General features: G+C 35.5%; 2 protein-coding genes across 2 annotated transcripts; both read left to right on the forward strand.

Moving 5' to 3' along the window:
- The first annotated feature begins 6,250 nt into the window (after nucleotides 1-6,250).
- Nucleotides 6,251-6,679, forward strand: LOC138904391 (uncharacterized mitochondrial protein AtMg00820-like). Its single transcript, XM_070192893.1, has one exon. The coding sequence runs from the start codon at nucleotides 6,251-6,253 to the stop codon at nucleotides 6,677-6,679; it is 429 nt and encodes a 142-aa protein (XP_070048994.1).
- Nucleotides 6,680-11,732: 5,053 nt separating this feature from the next.
- Nucleotides 11,733-12,999, forward strand: LOC104111674 (uncharacterized). Its single transcript, XM_009621420.4, has one exon. It carries the CDS (start codon nucleotides 11,834-11,836, stop codon nucleotides 12,710-12,712), a length of 879 nt encoding a protein of 292 aa, XP_009619715.1. The 5' UTR covers nucleotides 11,733-11,833; the 3' UTR covers nucleotides 12,713-12,999.
- Nucleotides 13,000-26,378: the final 13,379 nt, after the last annotated feature.

The following is a 26,378-nucleotide window of genomic DNA, read 5'->3' on the forward strand; positions in this document are numbered from 1 at the left end:
ACTACTTAAGTATATTGAATATTATTAGCAATTTTAGTTATCTTACATATATATTGCTGCTATAGCCTGTACTGAAGATATATCTCTCGCCGTTGAGTTAATCTGCTGCTGTCTAAATTTATTGTTGTTCTATGGCAATATACCTCCCTAATTAAAGTAAAATTTTATCCATTCACTCTTTTCTCCCCCTTCAAACATCTAACCAGGCTCCAAGTGCATGTATATATAATTATACTTGTAATATTACTGCTAACTGCTCAGAAACCTAAATTGAGGAGATGTGTTTTTTTGTTTTTTTAGGGTTTAGTGATAAAATATCTCTATTGTGACCGCTATACATTAGTTCATAAATTTAGAAGTTAGATCATAGGCTACATAGAAGAAAGTAATATTGGAATTAAAAGTTTACGGATTATGTATTATGAGAAAGCTTGGTTTGAGGAAATTCCTAAAGCAACCAAACATTGACTACATCACTAAATGGTAGTATGTGATAATAGTCAACATTTGAACAAGCAAGTTTGTTGGTAGCTACTTTTGGAAAATATGTTCTGCTTTCCCTGCTTGACTGGGGCAAATCATTACAAAGAGTAAAGAAAATATTGATACATAAATCCATTATTATCAAAGTAAATGGAATTGGAGGTGAGTTTTGGAGCAACTGTAAAGTTGTCTCCATGTGACCTATATGTCATGGGGGTTCGAGCTGTGGAAGCAACCACTAGTGCTTGCATTATAGTAGACTGTTAACATTACACTCCTTAGGGGTGCAACCGTTTCTCGGATCTTGCTCGAACACGGGATGCCTTGTGCACCAGGCTGTCCATTTTTCTAAATGAAGTTGAATGTTAATTTGTCGTATTATTGTGGGGTAGAGAGGATGTTTCCGATAGACAAAGAGTAGGTTGCTCTATTGGTGAGAACCCTCTACTTCCAACCAAAATGTTGTGAGTTCGAGTCACCCTAAGAGCAAGGTGGGGAGTTCTTGGAGGGAGGGAGCCGAGGGCCTATCGGAAACAGTCTCTCTACCTCAGGGTAGGGGTAAAGTCTGCGTACACACTACCCTCCCCAGACCCCACTAGTGGGATTATACTGGGTTGTTATTGTTGTATTGTGAGAAAAATAATAAAAAATAGTTAGATTTACAACTGGTAACTGAAAAATAGCCACAGTTTCTAAGTAATCGAAATTTAGCCACTTTTTCATGTAAAGATTAAATCTGAACAAAAACACCATTAAGATTCAGATATATTCGACTTCGAATTTTTTACATATGAGTTTCTAGTGTTGGAGTTCTAACATAATATGCGAGAAGTTTATATGCAAGAGCTCTATAATCCCGCATATTATGCTGGAACTTTCCCTGTGCTAGAGTTCCAACACAATATGCTGGAAGTTTATACGTAGGAGCTCCATAATCCCGCATATTATATTGGAACTTTCCGTGTTTCAACAAAACAATGACTATTTTTCAATGACTTTGCAAACGCCGACTATTTTTTGATTACCATTGCGAAAACTAGCTAGCCCGTGCTATTTTCACTATTATTGTTCATTTTTTGTTTCTTCATAATCATCGTCATCCTATTTATCCATAATATTTCTTGTAGACACAACCAAAAAAAGAAGAAGAAAACCATGAATGAATCCAAAATTCTTACTAAATGATAAATGAAGTGAGTATAGAATATATTTACTCATGTTAAATTTGGACTGCAAACATAAAATAAATGAAAACTGAAGAGAGATCTTTATTATTCTGTTTTAAATTTTCCATAGTTACGAATAAATGAAGAAATATCTCTGACATATAAAATTTATGAAATTATTTGGTGCTTCCGTACAAATGGTCATAGAGTTGGCATATGCATTGCTGTCAAAAGAAATGGATCAGTCACGATTTGTACAAATTAAAATCTGTCCTGAATCTGGCTAAAAGTAACCTGTTATGAATAATTAACCGTTGCTTAGTTGGAGTTGGAAATCCAATCTCTTTCAATTAATATAATGGTTATTGTTTGTACATTAACGCTATAACTATAAAGGGAAGCTGGGATAGTTTCTCAATGAAACTGCACTTAAGGGTGTACTTTAGCGGTCAATGAAATGAGTTTAAAATTATAAGTTCTCGAGTTTAAATATGAGCATAGGCAAAATCACTAGGTAATTTTTTCCCTTTGTCCAAATCTTGGTGGATAAATGTTGGCCTAGTAACTCTATAAATCGCAGAATGTTCTCATTCTACATGACGCACAAAAGCAGAAGTTAAACGTGAATTGAGAGCAAAATAGCAAGACATTTTGCAAGCAGTTCGTATGTGATTCAAGTGTGCGAACCTGAAGTTACATGAACGAGATAGAAGAACCAGCTCCAAGTGTCTGTCTTTTATTCTAGTTCAATTGTAGCAGGTGTTTTCATATTGTACTTTTCAGCTTTATCTAAAGGCAACTGTAATAGGTACTCAGAGTATTCAAGTTAGAGTTAACTTGAAGTTGTCGCAACAGTTAGAGGCTGGTTGCCACAACAGGATTAGAGTTAATCCTAGATTTGCAAAAGTATTTTGTAAATGCAGTTTTTGGCTCAGTGATTTAGTGGAGAGTTTGGAAAAATCCTACTGGAAAGTAGGTCGTGGTTTTTTCACCTTTTGAGCCAGGTATTTTCCACGTAAAATACTTGTGTTCTTAAATTTTTGCATTTATTATTCCGCAGCAGTAGTATAAAAAACACATAGAAGAACCAGGTATTTCTATAATCTGTGCACGCGAAAAATTGAATACCACACAAATCACCCCCTCTTGTGTGGTATTGAAATTAAAACATCAATTGGTATCAGAGCAGGTTATCCTTGAAGAGGCTAACACCTTAGGAGAAGATCAAGATGAGTGCACTACCTGGGAACTGGGAAGGGCAATCCACTGCTAGGCCACCACTCTTCAAAGGCCAGTATTACTCTTGGTGAAAAAACAGGATGAGAGATCACATCATAGGAGAAGACTATGAGCTATGGGACATTGTCACAGATGGTCCACTGACTACCATGAATATAAATGCTGAAAGAGAAGAAGTGCCAAAAACAAGAGTTGACTGCACTGCTGACGACTTGAGAAAATGAGAGAAGAATGCTAAAGCCAAAAAATAGCTTGTTTGTGGACTCGGTCTAGATGAGTATAGTAGAATCCAAAGTTGTACCACTGTTAAGGAAATCTGGGACACTTTGCAAGTGGCCCATGAAGGAACACCTTAAGCGAAGAGGTCCAGAGGAACACTACTATATTCTCAATATGAGAATTTTACCATGAAGGAAGGGAAAACCATCCAAGAGATGTATACAAGGTTCACCACACTGACAAATGAACTTAAGTCTCTTGGAAGGATTATTTCTGAAGAAGATAGAGTTTAGAAGATTTTGACATGACAAATGAACTTAAGTCTCTTGGAAGGATTATTTCTGAAGAATATAGAGTTTAGAAGATTTTGACAAGGATTCTGCCAGTTACTTGGGAGAGCAAAATCACCGCCATTCAGGAGTCAAAGAACATTGCCACTCTTAAGTTGGATGAGCTAATTGAAAATCTCACTGCTTATGAACTTAGAAGGCAAATCATGAAGATGGATGTACCCAAGAAGGAATGGAGCATGGCACTCAGAATCACTGAAGTTTCTGATCTAGAAAATGATGAAATGGCTATGATCACAAAGGACTTCAAGAAGTACCTAAAGAGAGGAAATGGTCCTTCAAGAAGTGGAAGCTACAACAAACCAAAGGCTCCTGAAAGACAAACCAATGAGGGATGCTACAAGTGTGGTAAGACTGATCACCACATCAAGAACTGCCCTCAATGGAAAATTGAATGGAAGAAGGAAATAGCTGAACGAAGAAACAGGAAGAAGGAATAAGTTCAACCCAAGAAGAACAAAGGATCAACAAAGGCTATGGTTGCTGCTTGGGGAGAAAGCTCAGATGATGAAGATGGAGATGAACAAGCACTTATGGCCATTGGAGAATCTGATGAGGAATCTGAGGTAAGTGTAATTCATCTCAAAGACAAGATTAAATTTTTGTCTAAAGAAAGGCTATATGAATTACTTCTAGATTTCATTGATAAATCTGAGGATGTAAACAATGAAAATGAACAGTTGTCTAAGGAATGTGTGATTTTGAAAGCAAAGTGTAAGAACTTGGAACTTAGGGTTAATGAGACTATAAGTGAAAATACTGCATTAAAGAACCAGGTTCATGCATTTGAATCAAATGTCCTAGAACTTAGATCTGAAAACCTAAAACTGAAATTAGGAACAAGTAAGAAGACAGCTGATTGCACACAACTCACTCTAGAAGAAAATGTAGGTAAACCAAAAGATGAGTTGTATAAGAAGGATGAGCAGGTTAGAATTTTGAAGGAGGATCTAGGCAAAGTCAAGCATGAACTAGACATAACTTCTAAATGGAACAGGTCCTCCGATGTACTTTCATGGCTACAGGAACATCACAGTAGAAATAGAAGAGGAATTGGCTTTGGGAATCTGCCACCTAAATTGGATCCCAAAAGCAAGTATCTCACACTTCCTGAGAACAAAATTTACATTCACTGTGGTAAGACTGGTCACTATAAAAGTAAATGCACTGCAAAAGAAAAGGCTAGTCAAAAGAATAAAAAGTTTGTTCAAGGGAAAAATAGGCTGCCAGGTTGGGCTAAAAAGAATTTGATTCATCCTTTTGCCTATAGAAAGGGACCCAAACTAGTTTGGGTTCCTAAGACTAACCCCTGATTTCCTTTTGCAGGACCAAGTGAAGGGGAGCAGCCAAATATGGTACATGGATAGTGGTTGCTCAAAGCACATGACAAGAAGCAAGAACCAGTTCCTTTCACTTGAGGACCTCAAAGGAGGTAATGTCTCCTTTGGAAATGGGAAGAAAGGTGAGATCATTGGGGTTGGTAAGGTAGGCAAGACTGACTCTCACTCGATTGAGAATGTCTATTTGATAGACGGTCTAAAATACAGTCTAATTAGTATACCACAACTGTGTGATAGAAGTAACTTGGTAGCATTCACCTCTACAAAATGCTTTATGATTAATCTTACCACTGAAAAGATTGTTTTGCAGGGAAAAAGAGTAAACAATATATATATTGTAGATCTGTCCACACTGTCAGAAAATGAACTCACTTGCTTAAGTGTGTTGGACAATGATCCCCTCCTTTGGCACAAGAGACATGGACATGCAAGTCTGAGTCAACTCAACAAATTAGTTTCCAAGGACCTGGTGATAGGGCTGCCTAACATCAAGTTCAAGGGAGATAAAGTTTGTGAGGCTTGTGCAAGGGGGAAGCAGGTAAGATCCTCTTTTAAATGCAAGAAAGTGGTAAGCACCACCAGGACGATGAAACTGGTCCATATGGATCTCTGTGGTCCAATAAGAACATTAAACAGATGTGGTAAGAGATATGTGATGGTGCTTGTTGATGATTACTCTAGGTTTACTGAGACATTATTTTTAACATCTAAAGATGAAGCATTTGACATGTTCACTTCTTTTGGTAGAAAAACTCATAAACAACTAGGTAATCAACTTATATCAATTAGGTCTGATCATGGCACTGAATTTGAAAATGCTAAATTTGCTGAATTTTGTGATGAGCATTGCATAGATCATAATTTTTCTGCTCCTAGGACTCCACAACAAAATGGAGTAGTTGAAAAAAAGAATAGGAAACTTGAAGATATAGCTAGGACTATGCTTCTTTCTAGTAAACTACCCCATAGCTTCTGGGCAGAAGCTGTAAATACTACATGCTACATCATAAATTGGTGCATGACTAGACCTCTTGTAGAGAAAACTCCTTATGAGTTACTTAAAGGGAGAAAACCAAATATATCCCATCTTAGGGCATTTGGATGCAAGTGTTTTGTGCACAACAATGGTAAAGACTTCCTAGGCAAATTTGATCCCAGAAGTGATGAGGGAGTATTCTTGGGATATTCTTCACATAGTATAGCTTATAAGGTCTACAACAAAAGAACTATGTGTGTTGAAGAAAGTGGTCATGTGGTTTTTGATGAAACTAACATTCTTTCTGAGAGACAGGAATATGATGATGAAGTAATTGGGCTGGTGAGAAACTTAAATAAAACCACAGCCCAGACTAAAGCTGCACTGGAAGAAGGAACATGTGATGAAACAAGTCCTTCTACCCAGTGCAACCTAACAAGGGGAATATAACAAAGAGGAAATGATCCTCAAACCTCAATGGAATATGTCCCTGAACTTGTTCCACAGCAACAAAGCAGTGGAGGAACGTCAAGAGGAAACCAGTTGGTTGTAAAATCTTACAAGTATCAAAGTTCTCATCCCATTGAGAACATAATCACTGATCCAACCTTTGGAATCAAAATCAGATCTTCATTAAAAAATCTGTGTGCTTTTGATGCCTTCTTATCTCTTATTGAACCTAAAAATATTGCCAAGGCTTTGCAGGATGCAGACTGGGTAAATGCAATGCAAGATAAATTCAACCAGTTTGAAAGAAGTCAAGTTTGGCATCTGATACCAAGACCCAAGGACAAATCAGGAATTAGCACAAAATGGGTCTTCATAAACAAACTTGATAAAGATGGAACAGTTACAAGGAACAAGTCAAGATTGGTGGTTCAAGATATAGTCAAGATGAGGGCATAGACTATGATGAAACCTTTGCTCCAATTGCAAGGTTGGAAGCAATAAGGTTCCTCATAGCCTTTGCTGCTTACATGGAATTTACCCTTCACCAGATGGATGTCAAGAGTGCCTTCCTCAATGGCTATCTAAAGGAAGAAGTGTTTATCAAGCAACCTCCGGGGTTTGAAAGCAAGGAGAGTCCTGATCATGTGTACAAACTTGACAAAGCACTTTATGGGCTCAAGCAGGCGCCAAGAGCATGGTATGAAAGATTATCAAAGTTTTTGCTTGAGCATGATTACAAAAGAGGTAAAATTGACAATACTTAGTTCTTGAAGGAAAAATGTAAATATCTCTTGGTAGTTCAAATATATGTTGATGATATAATCTTTGGAGCAACTACTGATAAGTTAGGTAAAGAGTTTGCTAAACTAATAAGGAGTGAATTTGAAATGAGCATGATAAGTGAGCTTAATTTCTTTTTAGGCTTACAAATTAAATAAAATTCAAATGGAACTATGATTCATCAGCAGAAGTATGTAAAAGAGTTACTTAAAAGGTTTAAAATGGAAGATTCTAAAGAAATTGACACTCCTATTGCAAAAGCTACAAAGTTGGATATAGATGAACCTGATTCATCTATTGATCAGAAGTTGTATATAGATGAACCTGGTTCATCTATTGATTAAAAGTTGTATAGGGGAATGATTGGTTCATTGTTGTATCTCACTACTAGTAGACCTGGCATTGTTTTTAGTGTAGACCTTTGTGCAAGATTTCAGGCAAATCCGAAGGAGTCTCACTTGACTACTGTCAAGAGAATTTTGAGATATCTAAAAGGCACCACTGATCTCTGTCTATGGTATCCAAAAGGTAGTAATTTCAATCTTGTGGGATATGCTGATGCTGATTATACAAGTTTTCTTATGGATAGAAAGAGCACCTCAGGTATGGCACACTTTCTTGGCTCATGTCTTATATCTTGGGCCACCAAAAAGCAAAATTCAATGGCATGATCTACTGCTGAAGCTGAGTATGTTGCTGCTGCTTCATGTTGTGCTCAATTGTTGTGGATCAAACATCAATTAAAGGACTTTGGAATTGATGTTGGTTGTATTCCCATTTTTGTGATAACACTAGTGCTATTAGTATGACCAAGAACCCGGTTCACCATAAGAGAACTAAGCACATAGATGTTAGACATCACTTTTTGAGGGATAACTATGAAAAATGGTTGATCACTGTGGAATTTTGTGTTACTGACAAGAAAATAGCTGACATCTTCACAAAGGCCCTAAGTAGAGATCACTTTGAAAGGAACATGTTAGAATTAGGGATGATTAAGATCACCTAAAAGGACCAGTTCAGAATTTACAACGAAAAAAAATTGATTTTGTTTTTGCTTTTGGTTAGAAAATCTGAAAATGTGTATATAATTAGATTAATTTTTGCTCAGACTCATACTTTCAATAGTATACTCTTGTTCCATATGTTAAAATGACTCATTAATCTCTAATGATATTTTCTCTATTTTGGCAAATTTAGATTTACACAAGAGAATTATCAGTGAAGAACCTGGTTCATCAAGATAACACGATATATTTTCTACACTCTGCATAATTTGAAATAATAATATTTGGGTCATGAGCAAAGTCCTACTTAATTCCAAACTCCTTTTGTACTTATCCGTTACAAGTGAATCAGTTCTGTTCAAAAGAGTCCCAACCGAATTGAAGTACCTAGATTCTAGGGATACACTCCAAGGTCTTTTCAAAACTGAAATTCAGTTTAATTAGACTTCCACACCCACTATCATCCCTTCCACCACCCCAACCTCTAAGAAAAGAGTATAGATGCTTTCTCGCAAGGTTATTGAGGGGAGAGAACAAATCAAGAAAATAAATGAAAAATTAAAAGCGGGTAAGGAAGAAGAACCCCAGAAATCTGATGAATCATTCAAATCTGCTACTGAGGGGGAAGAAACTGTTTCTTATGAAATTGAACAGGTACAGATTTGAAGAATAGGTTTGTAATAGTAGGGTCTAAAGCAGGTGTTGAAACTACAAAGTCTGGAGGAATTGGTGGTAAAAAAGAAAAAGAAAAAGAAAAAAAGAGCAATGGTGTTCGAAGTGCTGTGAGGGGAAAGGGTAAAAGAATAATTGATTCTACACCCACTCCTGTGAGTTTAACCAGACACAGGTGCAATGGTTGTTTGGGGAGAAAAATCTACTGGAGTAGAGGAGAGTGTAAAGAAAACATGGGGAAGTGGGTTTGGCGAAGCCGCTGAAGCGCTGGTTCAACTTGAGAAAAATATAGATGAACCTGTTTCATCTGAACAGGAAACCCTCGCAGACTTACTGAAGAGAGTGACTGAAAGTTATAATCCAAAGAAGAAAGGGAGGTTGGTACAATCAAGGATCATTTTGGGGGCAAATATGCTGCCTTCTTATGACAATGAAGTCCATGTCACTCCTAAAGAACTTGGTTCATCTAAGAAGGTACCAGTGAATAGCAAGGTGCGAACCTTGGTGCAAGAAAGTGGGGCTAAGGATGCTGAGATTGAGAGGCTGAAGAAAAGGTTGTTTGAGATGGAGACTGAGAGAGATGCTCTCAGTACTGAGCTGGCAAGAGAAAAGGAGAAGAATGATGGCATTCTTCAGGATATGCTGAAACTCCTCCAAGCCAAAAACCAAACACCTAGTTCTTCCAAACCTTAAACTCCTAGCCCAGTGTAGATCTTTCAGTGACCCAGTTTGGGATTTTTTTTTGTTTGCTCATGTTTTCAGTATTTTTATTTCTTTTTATGCTTTGTGGAAGAATTGTATCAATCATCAATGAAATTCATTATTTTTGCTCTAACTGTTTGTTTATATTTCTTTGATGGTTAAAATTCTTAGCTTGATCTATGATGATTAATCCATGATTGCATTTGAAGTAGCCCAAGTGGCCATGAATAAGTTTTAAAATCTGGTTATCTCACATTTTTATGCAACTTTTCGATGAGGCCAAAATGGGGAAAACGGTTGTGCTTTACACTTTGAACAATGATGTTTATAACCTAATGAACCTGGTCCTTTATGATAAGTGGAAATTATTCTAACGTTGTGTTGATGTTGGGCTAAGTTGAAACAGGGCCTAAGCTTATGAAAAGCACAGAGTTTGTCATCATCAAAAAAGGGGAATTTGTTGGCCTAAGTGAAGGTTAGTTTTGAAGATTGACAAAGGAAGCTCAGGCATGAACCGAGTCCATCCCTTGTGTGCATAGACACGGGCAGATTCGAGCATATGGGATATACGTGAAGGAGATAAGCTTAACTTGGTCTAATTAATATCTCCTGATCGAAAATGGTTGCATAATTGATAAAGAGAAGGACTCCTTAATCAAAGAGAACACTATCCAAGGTAAGAGATGAGTTAGAGGTTGAGATCAACTAGAACTCTTCCACCAAGGAAGAGTAGCATTACAACACTAGTTATTTTTTACTCTACTAACTCTATAAATCATAGGATGTTCTCATTTTACATGGGACATACAAAAGCAGAAGTTAAACGTGAATTGAGAGCAAAATAGCAAGGCATTTTGTAAACAGTTCGTGTGTGATTCAAGTGTGCGAACCTGAAGCTACATGAACTAGATAGAAGAACCAGCTCCAAGTGTCTGTCTTTTATTCTAGTTCAATTGTAGTAGATGTTTTCATATTGTACCTTTCAGCTTTATCTAGAGGCAATTGTAATAGGTACTCAGAGTATTCAAGTTAGAGTTAACTTGAAGTTGTCGCAGCAGTTAGAGGCTGGTTGCCATAACGGGATTAGAGTTAATCCTAGGTTTACAAAAGTGTTTTGTAAATGCAGTTTTTGGCTTAGTGATTTAGTGGAGATTTTGGAAAAATCCTACTGGGAAGTAGGTCGTGATTTTTTCACCTTTTGAGTCAGGTGTTTTCCACGTAAAATACTTGTGTTCTTAAATTTCTACATTTATTATTCCCCAACAGTAGTATAAGGAATACATAGAAGAACCAGGTCCTTCTATAATCTGTGCACGCGAAAAATTGGACACCACATAAATCACCCCCTCTCTTGTGGGGTATTGAAGTTAAAACATCAATAGAGTTACTCGGTACCTATGCAGATAGAAGATAAAAAATATTTTCTAGATGCGCGCAAGCTGACCTGGACACAATAATTATAAAAACATACTTTTACCTTTGCGTATGTTTCCTAAACCCTCGTTCATTCTAGAATGATTTCCTAAACTTTCGATCATTAGTTGTTACACACACTTAATACATGTCAGTTTAAATGTAGTATAACAAGTAATGAACGAAAGTTTAGGAAATCATTGTGAAAGTTCAAAGAGATTTTGAAGTTCCCTTTCCCCCGCTTTCTTTTTCCAAACCAAAAAACAAAATAAAACTTCACTTTACGCAAACAAGAAAGGATTATTTTATAGAAAATTACTTACCATAGTTAAGTAGTAAAATAAGGTGACAATACATATATCAATTGACTAGAGCTGAAATTATATCATACATTTATATAAATATTAAGTGCCAATAAGTTAAGTGCATATTTATTTAGAGTCCTATATGCTTTTGGTAGCCAATTTATAAGATATTCTTTGTGTTAGTATTTTGAATCATTATACACACTAAACACTAACTTTTATATATGTAGTGCAAAATTGGTTTCCCTTTTTTATGATAAAAAGAAATATGCCTTGTGCATGATCCATTTGTCATTTTACAACTCATTTTCCTCTAATATGTACAAAATTTTAAGTAATCTTATTCTGGTTTTATAAAGTAGATTTCTTCTTTTGTAATACTCCTAACGATTTACAATAAAGTTTTGTATTTATATTCACAAAATATATAATATTGTTAGCACTACGTACAAGTTGCAAACAGATTATATAACATACCCCTTGAATTTATTGGTTACATTTATTTTAACTTTTTGTATTTGTTTAAGGACAGTGAGAATTAGACTTGCAACCATTATGTTATGTTTTTTAAAACTTTTATTTACTAAAATTTATTTGCCAGTCCTTTTTAAATATATACACTAAAGCTAATTTCAGTCCGCAGACCCAAATCGCCTCAGAGTTTGGAAAATCCTTTCAACTGTACTATACTCTCTCTCTCTCTCTCCCCCCCCCCTCTCTCTCTCTCAATAATGCCTCAAATTGATTTAGAACCACCAGTTCCTACCTATGCCGGCGGCAATAGTGACCGGAAAATTGCATGTGAAACTCTGGTGAACGTCACCGTCGTCAAACTGGAGAACGCTGATATTCCCGACGACGAAAAGGAACTTCCACCGGATTTTCCGCCGGAATCAATCTGTCTTCCAAAAGATGCCGAATTGGATTGGTTTGATAGAAACGCCGTTTTGGAGCGTAAAGAATCCGCCAAAGGTAACATTTCACACACAACGAACTTGATTCATCCGAGTTCGAATTCGAGCTCTCAAAGACTTCCGTTGACTTTGAAGACTAAGACGACTTCGTTTTTCGGATTACCGAAGAGTAGCTCAGTTGATTCGAAGCGAAAAACGTGTAAACCGGCCAATATACGTTTTTTCCCGACTAAACGGTCTGAATCGGCATTGAAAGCAGTTGCCGCTCCTGAACCGGTGTCGCCGAAGGTATCATGTATTGGAAGAGTAAGATCGAAGAAAGGTCGCCGCCGGCAATCATGTGAAGATGCGAAAAAATGTGAAATATCACTCGAGAGATCAAAGAGCAGAGGCGCTAAACGCAAAACCGGATTTTATTCACGTGTACTTTCGATGTTCCGGTTTGGTCGGAGTAACATTAAACCGGTCAAGTCTAGTATAGAGACAACGAATGATTCTAGACCGGAAGAGCCGGTTCAACCGAGAAAGAGCAACGCTGTGAGTGTTGAACGGGTGTCAGAGCCAGCCGGTTTGGGAGGGATGATGCGGTTCAAGTCGGGCCGGAGATCGGGATCCTGGGCCGCCGAGGAAATCGGCGTAGTAGTTGCAGAGGCGTTGGGTTCAGATCAGAAAGTGGGTCCCAATAGAAGAAATTGAATTCCAGTCTTGACAAGGCGGGAGCGAAAGTCTTAAGTGATGGTTAAAATTTGCACTCTGTGAAGTCGTTAGTCCGACGTGGCAGTAAGATTGACGGCAATTTTCACTTTTTCTTTTTCGTTTTCAACCAGCACTTTTCACTAGTTGAGGTAAAAATAGAACGGCACCTTTTTTTTTTCTTTCCAATTTTTGTTGGTTCATGCACTAGTAATTCGAGAATTATAATGTAAATTTTGTTATGAATAAAGTAGATAGTATAATGCAAAATATATAAATTTCTGCATAAATTATGGGATTATTAAATTTTAATATTTAAAATATATGTATGTTCAAATCTACTGACATACTATACTTTTTTAATTTTTAACAATATTATCCGTACAAGAAATAGAATCTATCGTTTTCTTACTTGAGTACCTTAGCAAAGCAAAAGTTTATAAGTTTCATATATTAGTAAATGCTTCAGATAAACTTTTAAATTCATTATTAAAAATATATATAATCGTGCATCAATGCCTGCGCACCGCAGTTGCTACTTATAATTACTACTTTGTGTGAATATTCACTTAATTAATAGGTACATTAGAAAGCATCCGAGGAAACAATAGCGGTCAAATAAGTTAGAATTCGCACTTGTGATATTACGGCTGAAGTTTAAGTTTCTTGATTAGTAATTGATTTCTTTGGAATTAGGACAACTTTGAATAATAGGACGGGTTAAAATATTGGTGTGCATGTAGATGGGCGGAGCTACACTAAACGAAGGATTATCACTTGGACACTTTTCTCTGGAATATTATATAGATTAAATATTACTTTTTACAAATTTATATTAAATTTTGAATACTCTCAAACATCTTTAGTGAGATAGGGGTTTGCCAAGATTCAAAGTGATGGAAAGGATTTAGCTTTTATACTTCGATAATCATAAATAATTGTCTAAGAGCTCGTTTGACCGACCGCTAAAAATTAGCACTTATTTTGAAGAGTACTTTTGTTCAAAAATGCTTTTTAAAAAAAAATAATAAATATTGAGTTTACAATTTGTATACTATTTAAAAGAGAAATTAATTTACAAATTTATTATAAAAATTAATTTTTTCTTTTTATTTAATTAGAATATAAACATAAAGTAAAAATATATATTAAAAATTTGAATCAATATAAAATAATATAATTATCCAAAGCAATAATATTAGGTATCCAGCATTACTTATAAATTTTATAATAATTTAAATATATCTAAATATATCTAAATATAATCATTCCGTATAAATTAAAAAATCTACTTCGTTAATCCTATATAAAAGAGAGATCTATTTCAAAGAAGAATAAGGAAAGTACTGATGAAAATAAATTAAATAAAAAGGGATGGTAAAAGCAAAAAAGGAATAGAAAAAAGCTAAATTAATGAAGGATAACTCAAAAAAATATAAATTTATAGTAAAGATACTTTTATCTTAAAACAATTAATTTTCTATTTCTGATTCTTGGAAGAAGCTAGAATTTGTAGTTTCTTCCCAAAAGCAGAAAAACTACTTCTGCTGCTATTCAAGAGCACTTCTCTAACTTGGTGAAACACATCAAATTTTTCCGACAAAAAAATACTTTTAACCTCTCAAAAACTTAGCCAAACATGCTCTAATTAACAATAAGGTAATGACCTGGAAATATGGTAATTAAACACAGCAGATCAACAAACCATAAAGGTAAGTTAAAAGTTAAATTTGTGAGGAACAAACAACATGCCCATAGGGAGAAGAGAAAACAATGACAATGGCATATGCAGAGACCTTAAATCGTACACTGTCGAAGGCAGAACGCACATGATTCTGCTTCAAAGGCGCTGCTTCCACGTTGTTATTTTTATTTCGCAAATAAACAATTAAACACAATTATGGTCTATGGAGCTCACCATTAAAAATTGAAGGACAGAAATTGACATTGCGATTCACATATGGTAATGAGATTCTTACCATACAAGGATGCAGTCTTTGTTGATTAACTTTGGTAGTAGTCTAGCTAGAAATGAGGGAGTTTAATCTTTATTCACCAATATTGCAAAATAATTTTTACATTATCGGATTACTTAAGTAATAATTACAAGTAACTATTATAAAAAGTAAGATTAATAACTTGAAAAAAATAAGACATGTCACATAATACAACAAGTTAGAATAATATTGATAGCATAAAAATTATTTACACCATTAATATATAGGTAAAGATGAAAATTTATAAGTCCCGTTTTTGTCAAACTTTTTTGTAAGTTTTTACCACGTTCACGGCTGCGTGAGAAAGAAAATATTTAACGAATGGGGTAGCCAACGAATTTTTTTTTAAAATATAATCACAAATAGATAAAAAGGACAAAAAGATATTTTTGAATTAGTTCCTGGATAACAATGTCGCTATTTTGTTGTACTTTACATATAACATGGTGAGTCTCCCCATCTCATTCAATTAGATATATGTAAGATTTTGCTTCTATTTTTATAAGATCAAACAACAAACATATAGTCCCCTCCACCCTGTCCTACTACATTTTCCTTTGTCCCATCGGTTTTCCCCCCAGGGGCCTAGTTAAGATATAAATACAAAATACTATAATAAATCAATGATTCAATTTTCAAGTCATGGGCTGGCGTTCAATATTCTTCTTCTTCTTCTTCTTTGTTATTAATAAGGAGTAAATTGTTCAAATAACACCTTATGAAGGCTCCAACACGTTTTCTCTCGTTCCAATTTATAATTGAGTTTGACACTATTAATTGAGTTTAAGCCGAGATATTAAGAAATTGTTTACACTATCAGGTCACACATAAGATATTTATAAGTGATCCTGCATGAAAAATGATAGTTATGATCTTGAAAATAATGCAGGATATTTGCTAAAATAGGTAAAAATGACTGATGGTGTAATTTGTTTTTACATAGTTAGTGTATAGTAATATTTTTTCTTGTAGATATTAGTTTTTTCCTTGTTTCCATCAGATGTCCAATACCTGCATTGTGTCCCGATTAATTCGGATTCCCGTTTAAGACCTATTTAAGGGAGAAACGCTCCCTAACAAAATTTTTTCCGTGTTCAGGATATTAGTTAAACTCATGTACATAATCTATATTTTTTTAAACTCTCCGCAAAAAGAAAAAAAAAGTCTATTTTTTCCCATTTCATATTGGTTCCTTCTTTCTTTGTGTATATATATTTTGTGCGTTTGCTTTCGTTCTCTCTTCTGTGTAAGGATGAGCTACTATTCTTTGCCAATATTGATCCTGGAATTGGTCAGCGGTCACGATGATTGACTATAAGGTAGTTCAAGTTTGAAGAAATGAAAGAATAATAATGGGATTTAACTAGAAATTGTACATTTATCAACCCCATTTTTCTATATTGACAATGACATTATTTCTGTTCATTGACGGGACTAGAAATCACCCACTACTACTTCTCTCTCCGTTTCAATTTATGTGAACTTATTTGACTGGGCACGGAGTTTAAAAAAAGAGAGAAGACTTTTGAATTTGTGGTGTAAAATGAGGCACATATATTTTGTGTGGCTATAAATTATTGAATAAAGGTAAATTGTTTCCAAATAAGGAAAGATGCCAATCTTTTTGACACGAACTAAAAAAGAAATAGGTTCGCATAAATTGAAATATGAAATATTATTTTTGCCATAACGCAAGTTATCACAGTCAATCGCAGTGGTACATAAGTTCACTGTTCACACTATGCAATAAAGTGAAATCTCTATAACACAATCTAACGAAATGGTTGTGATTTTTTGTGAAGTTGGTTGGAAAATGGCAAGAACGATGTTATATGAAATAAAGTAAAAGTTGAGAGATTTTGTGGTCATAAAAGAAATCTGATGATTTTATAGCAAATTATAACAAAAAGTAGAACAAAGTTGCAATTAAGTTATTTACTAAAGTATGTTTCTATGTTGAAAAACAAAATTTTGCCAGCAAAATAGAGAACGAAAAGAGACTAATATACATTCAGAGGCATTGAGGAAAACAAAAAAGAAACATCAGAAAGTCTCACCCTTTAAATAGCACAAGTTGGCCGTAAATATTCCATAATGTCTGCGCTCTCAAACATTTCTACTCCAGTATTTGGATCTTCTAAGTAGGGTTGCCTAGATAAAATTAGAACCAGAACTATGTTCTCTTCACTAATTCTATAAACTGTGCATATACAAAGATATACATGCGATGCGCGAAAGCAGACGTGGATCCAAGATTTTGAGGTTTCAGGTGCCACGTAGCTTTGAACATCCATGTGTCGTTATTTATATGTTGAGATAGAGAAAATATTTTGTCGGTTTGAGCAACTTTGGACTTCGATTCAGATTATTTATTTTTTTGGTATATAATATAAATCGATTGAACAAAAAACTATAGTACTATGGTTATGATTGAACGACATCAAAAGAAAATGTTATTTTAACTTTGTGTGAAAATAGTAAATACTTAACTAATAAGAGACACAAAAAGAAATTCAAAAGTTAACAAAAACTAAGATAGTTAGTAATAATTAAGAAGAAGAAAAAAGATTAATTTCCCTATATATATATATATATATATATATATAGAGAGAGAGAGAGAGAGAGAGAGAGAGAGAATCATAGAAAACTTGACGTGATGTAGCAAGCTCCAAAAGGTCCAAAAACTATTGCCACTGGGGTTTGATCCTTCACAACCTAGGCATAATCTCCGATCCTTTGCCATTGACACCTTTGTATCATCTATTACTATAGGTGGCACTTTAAATATATATGCATAGAGTTTCGACCGAAGCTTGCGGGTGGCGTACCACCCCTCGGGCCTAACTAGATCCACCCTAGCAAAAGGACGAGTTAATAGATAAACCTGAAAATGTCCAACTCTCTTGTACAATGCTTGACATGCTAAGTTAAGTCATTATTTCCCTATTCCAATATATCAAGAAACCAGATAAGAGGAATCGCAGTCATAAAATTTGTGTTCTATAGATCACTGAAAAAGACTTTCTGAACGCCAGAAACTAGAAAATAAGATGATGATTTCTGAAATAAGTAAAAAATGCTGTGTTTTTCACTACGCTTCTAAGAGACAAGTGAACCGAGTGCTGGTGTATTTGGAGTCTCTCCAATTCAGGGTAGACGACGAAGCCTGTTTACCACTTCTAATAATTATCAAGTCATGTCTAACTCAATAATTTGTTAGATTCTTGATATCTCATTACTTAATATATCTCCTATTTAATGGTTTAAATTTTTAGATTATGTAGTCATCCAATTCAATATGATGTCAGAGGAGAAAAAGCTAATAGAGATATATCCAAGATTGATTGTAATTATTTTCTCTCTTTATTTACAGATTTAGTTTCTGTATATTAGCCCATTCTTGATTGTAAAGATTGTTATTGATTGTATTGATATCTTTCCTCATCCTTATGGATCCACCATATTGTATAAATACTCTGTTTATTATTAATAAAGATCAACTCTTTCTCTTCTAAAACGCCCTGTAACTCTTCCTTAAACAGGTTTGATAGAATAGCAGAGCAAGTATTAGTAGCATAACAAAAAAGCCTTCCTCGTCATTAATATCTTTGCTCGCGGCAATTGTGGTCTCTCGGGAGAATCAATGACAGCAACTCCGCGAAGCATTTGTCGATTACTACGCCCTTTCTCGTCTCTAGGTGCCTAGGTATCCACCGTAAGCCTTTCCTATTTTGAACCTCGCCCTTCACTTTTAAGACTATGCCATCCTAAGGTGCTGCTAAATGGATAGATCAAATTAAACTGTTTTAAAAGCTATACAATTTTAAATCTCACCATCATCAACTACGAAAAGATTTTAATTTTCGTATACTTGCCGAGGAAAAAATAATTAGGGCTTCATGTGAGAGGCATGTTTCAGACCTAAAATAAATAAATGAATAATACATAGACGTCTCTCCTCTCTAAATACTTGCACTTTTAAGTGAGGTAATCACACAAGTTAACTACAGATGTATTGGGTATTGAGATTTTGATGATTAACAGAGTTTGTTTAGATCCAATGTTCGAAAAACCAGGTCCTCAATATAGCTGCTTAACTATTCTAAGAATCAGCTCCTCAGGGTAATGGACTAGCTCCTTAGGTTGATGATTGAACATCTGTGCAAGACATTAACTTTATCTCAAAGTTACCCAGGTTCGAGTTTGGTAGAAGAAGATTGCTACATGAGATAAGGGTTGTTGCACAAAAAGATATGGATAAATCAGTAAGAGACAAGAGCCCCAAAACTTATGGAGTTCTTGGAACAGTAGGAGTCCTATCAAACTAGAAGCTGACTATGCATAGGACTCCTAGAAGATCTTGAAGTCCAGGCGTTTAAATACTATCTATTTTAGACTTCTGAGATTATCCTTTTACACATCAACTGAAGAACTACATTTTGTACACTCTAGTCGAGTATCAGGGTTATGTTCTTCTTGAGTCAGTCTAGTGAATGTGTTTTATAAAACTGAGTTGTAATAAAAGTGTCACAAACAATTAGTGAGTTAGAGTGAGTGTTTTCTTTGCAAGTTAGAGTAGCTAATGAATCAAATAGTTGTAGTAGGAGTACTAGAGAGTATTGAATTACAGTCTTGTAATTGATACATTTTGGCTCATTGTTCTAGTGGAGTTGAAGTTAAAAATCCTATGCAGTAGGTCATGATCTTTGCACCTTTTGAGTTGGGTGATTTTTCACGTAAAAATTATTGTGTTTACTTTACTGATAATTTTACTTTACGTTTAAGGAACACGGTAAAGAACCAAGTTCTTTAGTAATTCATACGGGCACCCAAACTAATAATTAGTATTAGAGCAGGTTCTCTCTCACACACGGCTAACACTTAGAGAGATATTGGAAGCAAGATGAGTGCTCCACCTGGAATTAATGAAGGACAATCAACTACCAGACTATCCTTGTTTAATGGAAAATATTACAGTTGGTGGAAAGCAAAAATAGAAGACTTTCTGACAGCTGAAGACTATGAACTATGGACCATAGTGAACCAAGGTTCATTGACTCCTACTAAGCAAAATGCACAAAATGAAACAGTTCCTAAGGACCCATCTGAAATTTTAGTAGTAGATTTCAGAATGATGGAGAAGAAGGCAAAGGCTAAGAAAATCCTTATCTGTGGACTTGGTTCCAATGAGTAAAACATAATTTCTGCGTGCTCAAATGCAAAAGAGATATGAGATGCACTCCAAATTTCTCATTAAGGAACAAACCAAGTGAAGAGATCAAGGATAAAACTACTCATGAGAAACTACGAGCTCTTCTCCATGGAGGAGTTTGAGCCCATCCAGGAGATGATGACTAGGTTTACCATAATATCTAATGAACTGAAATTACTTGGAAAGGTGTTTACCTTAGAAGAGTTGGTCAGCAAAGTTCTAAGGATCCTTCCAGCTTCATGGGAATCAAAAGTCACAACAATCAAGGAAGCCAAGGAACTGGACAAAATCTCACTTGATGAGTTGGTTGGAAACTTAAATACTCATGAAATGAGAAAGATAGAACTTCACAAGGAATAACCAAAGAGGGATAAGGCCTTGGTCCTTAAATTTTCTGACGGAGAGGAATCTGACAATGATGATCCTGACCTAGCAATGTTTGCTAAGTTCAAGAGGTTCATGAAGAGATCCAAAAATACATCTATAAAAGAGATCGACAGTAAGCCTAAGTAGATTGACAAAGCTAATTATGATGGGTGCTACAAGTGTATCAAGCTAGATCACATGATCAAGGACTGCCCAATGTGGAAAATTGAGTAGAGGAAAGAACGAGCTGAAAAGGAAAAACGAGAGAAGATGAGAGAAAAAGGTTCCAACAAAGGAAAAATCCTAGGTAAAGGATTCACTGAAGCAATGAAGCAGGCCTTCTTGGCATCATATGAGGACAATGGAAGTGATAAAGAGGAAGAAAAAGAGGATGAAGCTATAAGTCTCTATGCTGTAATTGATAAACATCAGATAGTGGAGACAAAACCTCCAGTACTGGAATGCACATTGGAAGTCCTCCTCTATTTGATGGACATCACTATGATGAATGGAAGCTACGTATGGAAATGTTCCTTCAGGCCGCTGACCTTGACCTATGGGTAATTGTCAGTCATGGACCAATTCTCCTGACCAAAATGGATGGTGAAGGTAACAAGTGTAACAAGAGAGAAGAGGAATACGATGATGAAGATCATCAGTTAGTCCAGAAAAATGCTAGAGCAAAGGACCTGCTTTACAGAAGCTTGACCAGAAATATTATCTACAAAGTGTCCTCTTGTATCTCTGCCATGATATATGGAGGACCTTGGAAGCTGACTTTGGAGATGAAAATATTGAAATGGTACTGATGGCGATTGAAGAAAGCCAAACAGAAGAAGAAGTGATTGGAATGATAGTCATGAGTGATTCAGAAACTGAAGATAAAACAAATTAGGTAAATATCTCTAACTTAAAGGAAAACATTCATGTCGTATCTAAAAAACAATGATGGCCATAATTGTGACCATGATGAGTGAAATAGATAAAATGAGTGCTGGAAATGATCAGTTAGTAAGCAATCTTTCATGTGTCAAACTTGATCTCAAAGAGCTTGAATCTGACAAAGCTAATCTAGAAGGACATGTCAAAGACCTTAATAACCAGGTTCTTGAGCTCACTTCTAAAAATGAGAAGTCTCCTGATATATACGGTAAAGGAAAAATGAGTAATCTATAGGATAAGCTTGAAAAGGAATTAAAATGGGCTAAAGATAATCTTTGTGATGCTGAATGTAGGAATAAAGTCCTGCAAAAAAATTTAGAAAAGGTTAATTATGAACTATCTAGACTAAGCAAATGACATAGATCTTCAGATGCCTTAAATTTTCTAAATGAAAACTGCAGCTCTAGCAAATCAGGAATTGACTATAGAAAACATGTTCCCTAGTTTGATTCAAAGTATGTAGGAATTTTTGATAATAAAATGTGCACTTATTGTGGAAAGGTAAGACACTTTAGAGATACTTGTCTTGCTTTAATTCATGCTCAGTTTAGAAGTACCTTTGGTCTTACTAAAAATGTGAAGAAGGAAGAGGAACCAAAAGTAAAGCCTTTTGTTCATACTAAGTGCATTAAGGTTAATAAGAAAATATCTACTAATCCTCTTTCCTTCTGGGCAAGAAGAGATCTGATTCATCCCTTTTCAAACAAAGAGGAACCCAAGCTTGTCTGGGTTCTGAAGACTAACTTGTGATTTTTGGTGCAGGCTAAAGTGAGAGAGAACAATCAAGACTGGTATCTATATAGTGGATACTCAAGACATAAGACTGGAGAAAAGAAAAACTTCCTCTCACTGACAACCTTCCAAGGAGGGAGTGTGTCATTTAGAAATGGGAAAAAGGGCTAGATAACATGTATTGGCAAGGTTGGTAAGTCACTCTCTCATGCTATAAAAGATATGTATTATGTTATAGGTCTTAAACACAATCTTCTTAGCATCTCTCAAATGTGTGATAAAGGAAATGAAGTAAAATTCAATTCCTAAATCTGCACTATCGCTAAGCTTGATACTGATGAAGTTGTGTTAAAAGGTGTAAGCGACATAACAATGTTTACAAGATATCTATTATGTCTCTTCCTCAGAGTGAGCACACATGCTTAAGGAAGATGACCCACTACTATGTCATAAAAGACTGGGTCATGCCAGTCTTTCTCAACTCAACAAGTTGGCAGCAAAGGACTTGGTCCTTGGTCTACCAAACGTTGAGTTCTCCTTAGACATGGTTTGTGATGCCCGTGTTAGAGGAAAACATGTAAGGTCATCTTTTAAATCTAAAAAGGTTGTCAACACCTCCAAACCTCTGGAACTCTTTCACATGGACCTATGTGGACCAATGAGAGTGAGAAACAGGGGAGGTAAGAGGTATGTTTTTGTCATTGTAGATGACTTCTCCAAGTATACATGAACTCTGTTTTTGGGATCTAAAGATGAAAATTTTGATATTTTCTGTGTATTTGTCAGAATGATTCAACAAAAACTGGGTTGCAATGTATTAAGTATAAGAACAGACCATGGAACTGAGTTTGAAAATTCCAAATTCCTTGAGTTCTGTAACTCACATGGTATTGATCATAATTTCTCTGCACCTAGAACCCCACAACAAATGGGGTTGTAGAAAGAAATAATGGATCCCTAGAAGACATGGGAATGACCATGCTGATTGCTAGTGGACTGCCTAAGAGTTTCTGGGCTGAGGCAGTCAATACTGCCTGTTACTTGCTGAATAGGTGCATGGTCAGACCTATTCTTGTGTAAACTCCCTATGAGTTACTTCGAGGGAGAAGGCTTAACATCACTCACCTGAGAGCATTTGGGTGCAAATGTTTTGTGCATAATAATGGCAAAGAAGCTCTAGGTAAGTTTGATGACAGAAGTGATGAAGGAATTTTCTTGCGTTACTCTCCACATAATAAGGCATATAAAGTTTTTTAATAAAAGAACTATGTATGTAGAAGAAAATATTCATGTTATTTTTAATAAATCTAATAATTTGATTGAGAAAAGTCTGCAGGATGAAGACTATGACATATGACTCACTGGTGATGGAGCTCATAAGGAATCTGAACCTCAATCTGAAGATGGATCTGGAGATCACAAGGAAATTGACAGTGATCATGAGGAACAAGAAGAAGAGAGAACTACTCTAACTGCTAACCAGACTGATGAAGCTATACCTACTGAACCTGTTCCTTTAGGTCATTCCTTGGGTGAATCATCTCTAGGTATGCATATCATGCCATGGAAACATCAAAGTTCACATCCTCTTGAGAACATCATCTCTGATCCAAATGCAGGAGTGCAAACCAGGTCATCTCTGAGAAATCTATGTGCACTCACATCATTTCTCTCATGTTGAACCTAAGACCATTAAGGAAGCTCTAACGGATCCATATTGGATTATAGCCATGCAAGAGGAGCTAAATCAGTTTGAAAGAAGCAAGGTCTGGCACTTGGTACAAAGACCCAAGAATATAACTGTCATAGGTACCGGATGGGTGTTAAAAAATAAGCTGGATGAATAAGGAAATATCACAAGGAACAAGGCCAGACTGGTGGTTTAGGGATACAATCAAGAGGAGAGCATTGGCTATGATGAGACATTTTCACCTGTAGCTAGAATAGAAGCTATAAGAATTCTAATAGCATTTGCTGCACATATGGAGTTCACCTTGTATCAGATGGATGTAAAGTGTCACGACCCAAAATTCCACCATAGGCGTCGTGATGGCATTTAGTCTCTAAGAATTACAATTACATTTCGAGCCTTTTTTTTTATTTAGATAATCGAAACCAACAACGTAAATAAATATAAAAACCTCCCAAGACTGGTAATACTGAGTTACGAACTCTAACTGAATACATGCAATGATCTCAATGATCGAATATAAAATACTGTTCGAATAAGAGATGACATTACAATAAAAATAAAAAGGCTCCAAGGGACTGCGATGGCCAAACAGCCCTACCTTGAATCCTTGCGATCAACTCACTAACCTTGTCCGAGTCCGATATCTCCAATACCTGGCTCTGCACAAAAATGTGAAGAAGTGTAGTATGAGAACACCACAGTCGGTACCCAGTAAGTATCAAGACTAACGTTGGTGGAGTAGTGGCGAGGTACAGTCAAGACACTTACTAGTCAAATAACCTGTGCAATATAGCATACAAAAATAATCGAAAACAAATAGCAGTGATAACAACAATAATCAACTAGTGATATAAACAGTAAGGCAACAAAAACACCATAACCATTACTCAGACGAATAAGAAACACAGGTACAACTAATTAAACAAGTCCTTCAAATATAAATCTTTCACATATAATTCTTTCAAATAAACACCCTCCAATAATATTTTGAATATACTCCCTTCAAATAAATTTATTATATCATAATCATAAAATACGGTTCCCAACCCCCTTTTATATTTTCAAGACACCTCGTGCCCATATCTCTATCACAACCGCACGGACAACTCTCGTGCCAAATATGTCAATACATAAAATCCGCACCATTAATTTATTTTTAATAAAGTAAGGTTACAATTTTAAACCAAGTAAGAATTCAACAAAGAAATGAGTTTATTTTAGAAATAGTTTGAGTGAAAACAAATGACATTTCAGTTTAAATAAAATATCAGATAAGCTACTGATTTGGATGTAAAACTTATCATATTAAAACATAATAGTAATTTCTTTTATTTAAATCAAATCAAATCAAATTGACAAGGTGGGTTGCTCTGATGGTAAGCACCCTCCACTTCCAACCAAGAGGTTGTGAGTTCGAGTCACCCCAAGAGAAAGGTGGGGAGTTATCGGAGGGAAGGATGCCGAGGGTTTATTGGAAACAGCCTCTCTACCCCAGGGTAGGGGTAAGGTCTGCGTACACACTACCCTCCCCAGATCCCACTAGTGGGATTATACTAGGTTGTTGTTGTTGTTGTTGTTGTAAATCAAATCAATCATCAAGAATAAGTACAAACCAGAAATACAAATCCTCAAAAGTCACGTACGAAAAAAAGCCAAAGCCAACACAACACTACAAGAAATACAAAACACTTAATATTAAGTGAAATAATACATCACGAAAAACACATGAATTTACATATTACGGAAAAATAAAATAACCAAAGGCAAGTGCAACCATAGAGAAATATCAACAAAAAGGGCCTCGTAGTCCCAAATGATAAATAAATTTCAACAAACAACAATGCCCCCAGACCATCACAAGTAATCACAAATATATCCCTGACATAGCCCACCTTGTCTTGCCACATGCGCAATAATAAAGTAAATGCCCGCCCTGTCTCGCCGCACGCGCATAATAATATTCCCACATTGTCTCTCCATATGCGCAAACCCACATATATAGCCCGCCTTGTCACGCCGTATGTGCATATATCAATAGTAACAATAGCACGGCAGAAACCTCGTGCAAATACCCGAACAAACCTCTCAACAATATCACACGCCAATACCACAACATCTCATGAATTACATCTCAAGTGCTCAATTATCATAATATATCACAAATTGCACATCAAGTGCTCAAATATTACAACTTGCCACAGAAATCAACAATATATTATTTTTCACAATAAGGAGCCCATTTCGACCAAAATGTGCACAAAATCTTAACAAAATATTCGGGAGTGAACAACTCAATAAAATAATATTTCACAATTTAACACTTTGCCTCGGTATGATTTACAGCCTTTATAACTCAATACCAATTTCAACAACATGAACTGTAAAGTAATTCATCAAGGAACTATGCCTTCTTTAATTCAAATTTTTGGCAAATAGATTAATGCCTCATTTTAAATTTTTTTAATAAATTATTTGCAAATGAATAATCCATAATGAAATTATCTCCGGAAAATATCAACTCAACAAAAACACAGGATTCAAGGTGGCAATCACACCAAGTCATCATATAAACATAAATTCAATAAACAAGGATTCAGACATGACAAATAGAGGATTTAATAAGTGCCAATAATTTCTAATTTAGTACATAAGGACGTCTAAAAATTTTTAGCCGATATAATTTGCACATATACACCAAGTACGTACTCGTCACCTCGCGTACATGAT

The sequence above is a fragment of the Nicotiana tomentosiformis genome, chromosome 2, assembly GCF_000390325.3.
Source record: "Nicotiana tomentosiformis chromosome 2, ASM39032v3, whole genome shotgun sequence".
Lineage (NCBI taxonomy): Eukaryota > Viridiplantae > Streptophyta > Magnoliopsida > Solanales > Solanaceae > Nicotiana > Nicotiana tomentosiformis.